The 10,169-nt window shown below is 42.8% G+C and overlaps 1 protein-coding gene across 1 annotated transcript; it reads right to left on the bottom strand.

Moving 5' to 3' along the window:
• Positions 1–4,619: 4,619 nt before the first annotated feature.
• On the bottom strand, positions 4,620–6,443 carry LOC310955965 (monocyte to macrophage differentiation factor 2-like; the record flags this gene model as incomplete). The annotated part of the gene is made up of 6 exons (XM_083926045.1): positions 4,620–4,823; positions 4,932–5,001; positions 5,329–5,430; positions 5,579–5,653; positions 5,906–6,066; positions 6,366–6,443. 6 exons carry the CDS (start codon positions 6,441–6,443, stop codon positions 4,620–4,622), a joined length of 690 nt encoding a protein of 229 aa, XP_083782171.1.
• Between the last annotated feature and the right edge of the window lie 3,726 nt (positions 6,444–10,169).

Here is a 10,169-nt window from a genome sequence, read left to right as displayed (position 1 = left end):
AGCAACCTCACGTGGACAAAAAGTTATATTCTTTAAATAGTAATTAAGAAGAAATGTTGAGTCCAGTAATATAATGCATGAAAAAGCTTTTTTATTACAAGAGAAATAGAAAAGATAAAAGCATTGTAGGCATCATATAGGCTTATCACAGCACAAAAGCACCACATACACAGACGAGTGAAATAAAACTATAAGAATATGAGAGAATATAATCAGTCCCGTACGACCAGAAAGAAAACACCAGCAGCACTGAGAACAAAGTCAGCAGCTCCACAATCACAGAGCGTCTAGAAACGATGTACAGAGGGTCCATGAAGGCTCCATGGAGAGTTTAAAAAACTCTATACAAAGTCAGGTGGGCACGGTAAGTCTGAATGAGACAGATATTATAAACAAGACACGACAAACACACGTCAGATCCTCAAATACTTCATCTCACCTTCAGTCGAAACAGGCTCTAATACGCCAGAGGACGCCAGAATAGTAAACGCTCAATCATTTGGTGTTTCCCAAGTAAACACATTGAGCACAAATACTGAAAGGTACTTTTTAATTTGAGAACAAATCCGAAGACTTCGTTTCATACTGAAATAATCACCCAAAGACGAAATGGTAAACAATGATAATAATAGAAAGATTTTTGTTGTTTCCCGGTTATTTTCAACTCGAGTCTGTTTGTTGGTCAGGTGTTTTAAACAGTAATGAGTGCATTTGGTTGAATTTAGCTGTTTTTTTGTCACTAGATGAGTTTCTTTTTGCTGTATATTGATGCATGCGTAGGTTGGTTGGTAAATTGTAGCTGCAAAAAGTTGTATTTAATCTAATTGAGGTGTCAAGTTTGGCGATTAAAGTATTTTCGAGACCCCAGGAGCTGCTCAGGGGCAGTTAGGCAGCAAAAGAGACAGTTAACAAGGTACACATTTGTCCTATAATACTTTAATAATCTTATTTGTTACTTCCCCCTAATTATTACATCGTAGGTCCTGTTTGCTTGAATCTTATCTTTAAAAAAGTATAAAGTTTAGCCATTAGGAAACAAGTTCATTTTTGTTGTGGATTCCGTACATTTTAGAAATTACCTCCTAACGTTATAAGATAAGGTCATTGTTGGCTTCTTTGTTCACTCTAGAGGTACTACACATACTAGTATGAAAATGCATCTCATAAGTTTTGATCACAGTGTATTTTGATGCAAATCTAAATGCAAATTTTGTGCATTTTACAGCAAATTTAGAGGGTTTATGTGTCACAATCTAAAAACACATGTGCTGCCGTGTTTGTGATGGTTGTATGTCCATTTCTATCTGCTTTAAAGCTTTGTCCTGTTTGGTTACTTTATAAATATTACCCATATGTAAATCTTGCGGAAAGCATTTGGGACTTCTGCCCTACTTTGGGGATGTGAGTAAACAAGTGAAGCTGTACGGAGTGGTGTCAGCATTAAAGAAAGCGGCTTTTTCAGCTATTTGATCGTTTTCTTTGCTGCAGACAGCGCCCTGAACAGCCGGAGCAGCTTTAATGGTCCTTGAATGTTGCTTCACAGGCTTTTAAGCCCAAATTATCCAAATCCTGAGAGACAGACCGCAGTGAAAAGATGTCGAACACAAGCAGAAGTTTAAAAAAAGAAAGAAAAAAACAACATTTACACCTATGAATACTAGACGGTGTGACCTTTTGGTCCTCTAGCCACATTTACACAAGCTCGTCCAATACACCGTGTGCCACCACATACAGCTTAACACTAAGAGTACATACGTATTTCAAATATACTTTTTATGTGTTCAAGGTACATGCGTTCACGTGTAAACATAGACTCAGCCGATTACAGGCTTTGGATTCATGGGAGTCAGATAGTATAAGATACAAACACACACAAGCATATCCACACACACACACACACACACACACACACACACACACACACCTGAGATGCCTTAATATTGGGTCAGATTGTTCAACAATACTATAGCTTCAGTTTCCTTTCAAGTGTGAGACGTATATGGTAGTAGTGTGCTATCAGGTACGGCAGTAAGTCAGTCTTCTGGCAGTGCTGAGTCAGACAGTGGTTTTCCCTTCTGAGGTTCGACCGTGTAGCTTTGATCAAATGGGTCCCATTCACTAAGATGAAGATGCTGATGATGAAGATAATCAGCTGTACTTTAAGTACATTAGAAGAAAATATAGATGAAGTCAACATATACTGTACGTCATCAGTAAATACATACTGTATGGATCGAACCGATGACATCTTTACGTCACTAAACCTAATTCAAACAACAGTAAACTATTAGAAGTCAGTAACTATGCTTGATAATCTACTGTGTAGAGCCAGGTAAAGGTGGAAGCACACAAGTAAAGTCCCCCAAGACTAAAACCATGATTATCTGTATGTTAAACATTAAAATAAATCATTCTACAGAAATGCTTGATTTAGAAATCACAGTAAATCACTGACTGAAGCAACTGCGGTTAAACCATATAGTGCATTACAGTGTAGATAGCACAACTAGTAACAATAACAGTGTTAATACTATCTATCGCTCTGAAGTGGAATAGCTGATCACTGATGTTGCATCTCCCTAAATATAACCAAGCCTGAACCTGTTAATGATGATGATAACTTAAATAATGTCCTGAAACTAATTATGATAGTCAGCTAATTGTAAACATTGTCCTCCTCTTGACAATAAGACAATGCCTTCAATTCAGCTTGTGAACACTGAATCTGGACGTGCACCACGTAGAGAGAACTCTCCGAGAATAGTATTTTAACCCCTGATCGTTGGAATGAAACCAAAGTTCCTGCAAAAAAAATAACTTCACATTGAACTAAACTGGACCGTTTAAAACAAACGCCGTGTCCTTGTTCACGGGCTGCCTCCTTTGAAGTCCAGAGTATTCACAACAGGCGGAAAAGATGTCTGAATGTAAAGTCTCCTTCGAACGCGGCCCCCCAGTGTGACACATTTGGCATAAAAAAATAACTGGTGAATTATCCACCACAGTATCCTACAATCCATTGCATGTCAGGCAATCGCTTAATGGTGCGTTCAGATGTCCGAGTCAACTCGTAAATCCTGTAAATAATCACATGAACTAAGATGACTTGAATTAATATGGATGCATTTACTTGATGTGTTAAGGTGAAACATATCAACTTGTACTGTTGTTATTGTTAAACCTGCCTGAGTTTGAATACTGGTGCTTAATCCATGACAGCAGCTTTGCTCTAGAGATGGCAACGTTAGTCAGTCAGACGGTCCACCACTTTGGACCAGACGGAAATATCTCAACTATTGACTTTGGAGACTTTACTAATCCCTTGACGTTTCCTCTTGTGCCACCAAAGTTTTTCTTAAAATGTTATGCAGACATTCAGGGTCCCTAGAAGATGCCCCTTTCACACATGCACTGCAAACCTGACCGGCAGGGCCGTATGTGCCAGCTTTAGTTGAACCGGACATCAAACAGAGGTTACCCTCTCAGCTCCCTAGTACAAAGACCTGGTAATCTCCGAGTGGGTCATGTGTGACAACAGCCGCTTGTCTCTGGTCTATCCACAGAATTGAATGGAGTGTATTGATGACATTTATATCATGCGTCAGTCAGCAGCGGAGCAAAACAAACCTCCGAAGGTGAAGAAGAAGGGTGATTTACGTAAAAACACCAACAAAAATGGCTAACTGGAGAGACCACGTGATTGAGGAATTTAGGTCAGTAAGGACGGACACCAAAATCATCAGACAAAGTAAAAGAACGGTAGAGAACCGGCTCTGTCGACGCGGTGTAATCAGCGCCATGTTCTCCCTCCTGCATGTTCTGCCCAGGCGCCACCCTTCGTCTAAACCAAATGGAGTATTTCCAGTTAGTGAGAATCTCCTTTTGTGTGCTGCATGTGTGAAAGAGAAACTCTGGACTATCTCCACACCTGATTCTCATGACACTATCTGGGGTTCATAAGTGAAAACAGCTTTACTGACTTTGGTGATCCCTTAGCCTCTATCGCCACCAATAGATTCACATTTGTGGCTTTAAATGAACGGTGTCTGTTGGATAGGTTTCCATTAAAGGGCACAGGCATTAAGTTCCCCTCAGGATGAATTTTATGCAACTGTGATGATCCCATGTAAAACCAATGACATCAGACTCAGCCGTGCTTTGTGTTCAGTGTTCATTAAGAAACATGGTAGCTTCTAAACATCAGTTATCATTGCCATTGTGAGCATGTTAGCGTTCAGAAAAAGATCTTCAGGCTGCACCAGAAAGTGGAAACTGGCTCAGCCTGGCCTAACACACGAGAAAATAAATGACCAGTTTCATACTACATGCTACGAATAAACACAGTATGTCACATCTAGTACATCCTGCATCCTGCGTTCATCAGTAGAGAGGAGTTTGTGGTTTCAATGTGGTTAATGAATGTTGTCTGTTTTTTGTTGTTTTTTTGCTTTACGAGTTGACGAGGATCACCTGAACGCATCATTAGTTTTTGTTACTGTGAGGCTGCACCACACACACACTTTCCAAAGAAGGCAGCCCCTGAACCGAGACGCAGCTCAAATCAACCCCTTGAAGTGGCTCAAACACAGCAGCTACTTCCTGTGAGGTCAGCGCTGATGTCATCTGGAGGTCTGGACCTGATTGGGTGGCTGGGCATAGAGGTACTTCCAGATGGCGTAGTAGTGTATGGCTGCTCCCATAGCTACAAACAGGTGCCAAATGGCATGAGCGAAAGGGACGATGCCATCACTTTTAAAAAAGACCATCCCCAGACAGTAGCAGGCTCCGCCCGCCAGCAGCTCACACAACCCCGACTGCTCCGGCTGCAACAAAGCAGATATTTTAATTACATTTAAGTTGAAGTTTTAAAGACGTTACTATGAGGAAATGACAAAAACCTCAAAGACTGCAGGTGAGAATAAATGACTCACCATCGAGAGGATGACCAGAGCAGGAAAAACTCCCATCACCGTATAGCAGATCAACTCTGTGATCTTATATCTGACACAGAGATCAATATTTTAGCATGGATGATAAGTTAGGCTTAGGACAAATTAATGTCAACACAACGGTCCATCTTTGAGCTTTTCAACTGTATCTCATAAGACCTAACATGGAGGTTGTATGTGGGGGAGGGGGTCATACACCCTGTCTCTGTTCAAATATGGTGTTTGTTTGGTGTCAAATGTGGATGGCCTTGGGTTTTCTTTAGGGATCCACTGAGTTGAGATTGTTTTGTCGCACGTTAGGAACACTGAAATACATTAATATATATAGAGAGACAGTTTAATAGGAGATAAAAGTAAATGTATGAATGTATAAACTGACCTCTCGTGGAAGAAGAAGACGTAGGTGGTTCCAAAAGAGGCCATGACCCACACCAGCCAACGCATGTGACACCCCCAGGGACCCAGCTCCCGCAGGTTCAGCCTGTTGGCACGTGAACAGGAACACATAACTAAAAATATTGTATAAACACACACACACAAACACACACACACACACACACACACACACACACACACACACACACTCACACACACACACACATATACATATAGCAGGCTAATTTGTTTACCAAGGGGCGTAGGAGGCAGCAATGAAGAAATAGATCACCATCCTGTCACACATGTGGAAACAGTGCTCCACAGACCTGAAGAGAGAGACCAAACAGCCTCATGACAACTGAGTGACACTGTTCATACATGTAGCATGAGTGTGTTTAAGATCTCAGAAACAAATCTGGAGTGTCGGGATATAAATGTGTGTTCTGCTGTGTCTAAGACGCAAAGTAAAAGACTGGGCCATGCGGGCTGCTTCTTTACTGGGCTCTTATATCAATTAACCATAAAAGTCATCCGTCCAAACATTGTGTTGAAATGTGTGTGTTTCTGTGTGCCCGTACCGTAGGTGGCTCTTCTTCCAGGCCACAGTGTGGAACAGGGTGGAGATGATGAAGAGCGAGCTGAGCCCCGCTCCGTACACCCAGGCCGACAGCTGCTCCCATTGGTCTTCCGACTGGAAGTGCAAGACTGAGCTGCCCAGCAGGCTGGGGATTATCCATAACTAAATGAATACATAACATAAATGAAACATGAGATACAGATGGCAGATGACAAACATGCAGGATAAACTGAAATCTAGTGCAAGATGTGGGTGTAGTTTTAAAAAGAATCTGGAGGCGTCTCACATTTGTCTGTTATGTAACAGTGCTGGATTATTCTGGAGTGTTTCATTTCATCTGTGTGATGTTATTGATCACTGTGTGTGTGTGTGTGTGTGTGTGTGTGCGTGTGTGTGTGTGTGTGTGTGTGTGTGTGTGTGTGTGTGTGTGTGTGTGCGTGTGTGCGTGTGTGTGTATTCACCGCATGCGTGGCACAGTTGGCAGCATGCTCATATTCTGTGGGCTGGTATCTCTTGTTAGGAGGAACACGGTTGTTCATAAACCTGGAATCATCACAAATGAAAAGTTTAAAGATGATGCATTTCAATGCAGTTTATTCATATCTGAAATAAAATGTGCAATGAGACACAGTCTACACACTAGCGGAGCTGAAAATAACAAATAGACATACAACAACATTATTTATTTGTGTCCTGAAAAGCAGAATTTGTGGGTATCATAAGGACTTCTTAAACCATGTTGAATCATATCAGTATATATGTTTTTCGAAATGCATCGACACCTTTTTTAGAACATACAGTATATGCATAAAACGATGCTCAGGGAGATTTAGAAATGGTGTCATATAGTTATTTTATTTTCTTAGAATTGGTTGACACAGTAATACATAAGATTAATACATATTATGAATATGGCCTTCTGAATACCTTTGCATAGTCATATTGGTGCAAAATCGGTGCACGCTCCACACTGAAAAAATCTATTTTCTTTCCTGCTCATAAATTGGTAATCTAATTTTCCCTCTACAATTATTTTACCCTTTCCAAAAATCCAATGCTGCTGGAGTATGGGGTGAGGGGGTCACTTGCCGGATCCTTGGCAGTAAGCGGGATTCGCTCCCAGTGGGGGTTGGCCTGCGCCAGGGTTGCACATTGTAATCAATCCTGGACAGGATATCGAGGCGTAGTCGTGGTGGGGAGGGGTTGCAGTTCGGTGGGCTGAGGATCTCGTCTCTGCTTTTTGCAGATGATGTGGTCCTGATGGCATCGTCGGTCAGTGACCTTCAGCACTCACTGGATCGTTTCGCAGCCGAGTGTGAAACTGCTGGGATGAGGATCAGCACCTCTGAATCTGAGGCCATGGCTCTCAGCAGGAAACCGGTGGATTGCTTAATCCAGGTAGGGAATGAGTCTTTACCCCAAGTGAAGGAGTTCAAGTACCTCGGGATCTTGTTCACGAGTGAGGGGACGATGAAGCGTGAGTTTGGCCGGAGAATCGGAGCAGTGGGGGCGGTGTTGCAGTCGCTTTACCGCACTGTTGTGACGAAAAGATAGCTGAGCCGGAAGGCAAAGCTCTCGATCTACCGGTCAATCTTCGTTCCTACCCTTACCTATGGTCATGAAAGCTGGGTCATGACCGAAAGAACGAGGTTGCGGGCACAAGCGGCCGAAATGGGTTTCCTCAGGAGGGGGGCTGGAGTCTCCCTTAGAGAGAGGGTGAGAAGTTCAGCCATCCGTGAGGAACTCGGAGTAGAGCCGCTGCTCCTTAGCGTTGAAAGGAGCCAGTTGAGGTGGTTCAGGATCATCTAGTAAGGATGCCCCCTGGGCGCCTCCCTAGGGAGGTGTTCCAGGCACGTCCAGCTGGGAGGAGGCCTCAGGGAAGACCCAGGATCAGGTGGAGAGATTATATCTCCACACTGGCCTGGGAACGCCTCGGGATCCCCCAGTTAGAGCTGGTTAATGTGGCCTGAGAAAGGGAAGTTTGGGGTCCCCTGCTAGAGCTGCTGCTCCTGTGACCCGACCCCGGATAAGAGGCTGAAGATGAGATGAGATGAAAAATCCAATAGCGGTCGGGCCCTAATATTTGTATCCATATGTATCTCAACGATGCTCATAAAATTTCACCCCATCCTGTCCTTTCACTTAGCAACGCTAGATCCTGCTTCAACTTGTTGCCATGACTGCTGTTGCCTGGCAACAGTGGGAAACCACAGACCGACTGAACCGACAGCGGGTCTGTCCTCATCTCTTTCATAAACAATTCACATGTACAGATACGCCTGCATATTCACACACAGATATACATGTACGCTCAAATCCATCCCTTTGAAGAGAAACACAAACAAACACGGGGCGGCTCAGGAGGTAGAGCTCCGTCAGTGATGTCACTGTTGTCATGGAAACCACCGAGCAGGGATTGTCTTTTTTTTCCCTTTTTTCTCCGCACCAGAAAACTCCTCGTTTCTTTCATCTTTCTTTGCTCATCTCCCTCTCCTGCTCCCCCGACCATGTCCCCCCCCTCTTGTTCCCCGGTGATTTAATTAACATGCAGGAAGGCGAATGGACAAAGACGTGCACACAGACACACAAAACACACATACACACGTTCAATCACAAACCACAACCCCTCCCTGTTTTTATGCTGCATCTTGCAGAGCAAGATTTCATAAGAGACCTAGATTTAGCGATGTCTCTGTCTCTTTCTAGAACGCATTCACCCACACACACACACACACACACACACACACACACACACACACACACACACACACACACACAGTTCTAAGATTGGTGGGACTCAAAATGAGAAACAGGGCTGCCTGTGTTTCAAAGGGAATACCGCTCAAATAACAAATCTTATACTGTATATATGACATTTTAAACATAGGACATGACAACGTTTCAGCCAAAGGTAAAAGATCAAACACCTAACAGCATCATATATATATATATTATATATATTTATATATATTAAGCTGTGCATTTATATGCCATCACCTCAGGGAAAAAGATTAAATTCTGCCTTCAGAATTTCACAAGTGTTTCAGTCAAAGTGGAGTGATATTACTGAATCTGTCCACCTTGTATCTCTGTGTTGTTGTGCAACAGTGTGAAACGGTAGAACATGGTGTTCTCCTCCTACACGTCAGCTGTTTCAAACCTTTTTAAATCACATATATAATGATCTCTCTGTGTAGGGCTGAGCAATGTAGAGAAAAGCAAATGCCTCAATATCATTTTTTAGTAACGTGGATATAAGTGTATGTAAAGGCAAATAATACGAGGTAGAAGAGCTGGAACAGTCCGGTTATTTCACATCACTTTACTGTAACGCAGCCTTTAAAACCAGGAAATGACAACACTTATGTCATATTACAAAATCGAAGATGATCTCATATCACGATATTGATCGACCCGAAGGAGCGGCGGCTAGGGGGATATCAAAACGAGGATGATGGGAAGATATTTTGACAAACATGTCATGTTTTTCTTTCTGCTACGTTGTTCTCCTGTTCATTTAAGCAGCTGTTTTTAGACTTGACACTCATTCAGAGTTATTAATACTAACTGACCCAGCCCAGAAAGAAACACAGTGCTGTCCCCCCAAAAAAAGAAAAAGGCTGCTTTATCCTGCATCTAACGCTGGCCTCACACTGTCAAACTCACTCTCTCTTTGGTGTGTGTGTGTGTGTGTGTGTGTGTGTGTGTGAGTGTGTGTGTGTGTGTGTGTGTGTGTGTGTGTGTGTGTGTGTGTGTGTGTGTGTGTCAGTGCCAGGCCCAGCAGGCTTGGCCGGGTCATTAATGACTTTATCAAGCTGGCTGATAATCACCAGGCCAGAGGCCAGGCAGAGACACACTAAGTGGACGGAGAGGAGCAGAGCTGCGGAAACGTCCTGATAACTCTTCTCATATACGACAGCAGGAAGAACAGAAGGGTCGCCTCTTATTGTCTTATTGAACCGTGAAGACCAAAACTTCAGTCCAGTTAATGGTGAACATGAACGAACCCTACAGCCTGCTTCATGGTCAGTCTGCTCTCTGTGTATCAGTGTATCTCGAGTGTATACAGTAATAAAATGAACCTTCCAGTAGAGCTGAAACAATTAGTTAAATAATTGATTAGTCTAGTCGACGGACAGAACATCAGTCTGCAACACTTTCTTTTTATAGTTTTAGGTCTTTTTTTGCCTTTATGATAGACACAGCTGAAGGTAGAAGGGAGAGATAGAGGGGATGAGAGGGGCTCAGTCTGCAACAATGTTAAT

Source organism: Echiichthys vipera, assembly GCF_963691815.1.
Source record: "Echiichthys vipera genome assembly, chromosome: 2".
In the NCBI taxonomy this organism is placed as follows: Eukaryota; Metazoa; Chordata; class Actinopteri; order Perciformes; family Trachinidae; genus Echiichthys; species Echiichthys vipera.
The sequence above is the reverse complement of the archived record's forward strand: the minus strand, read 5'-3'. Positions and strand labels throughout refer to the sequence as shown.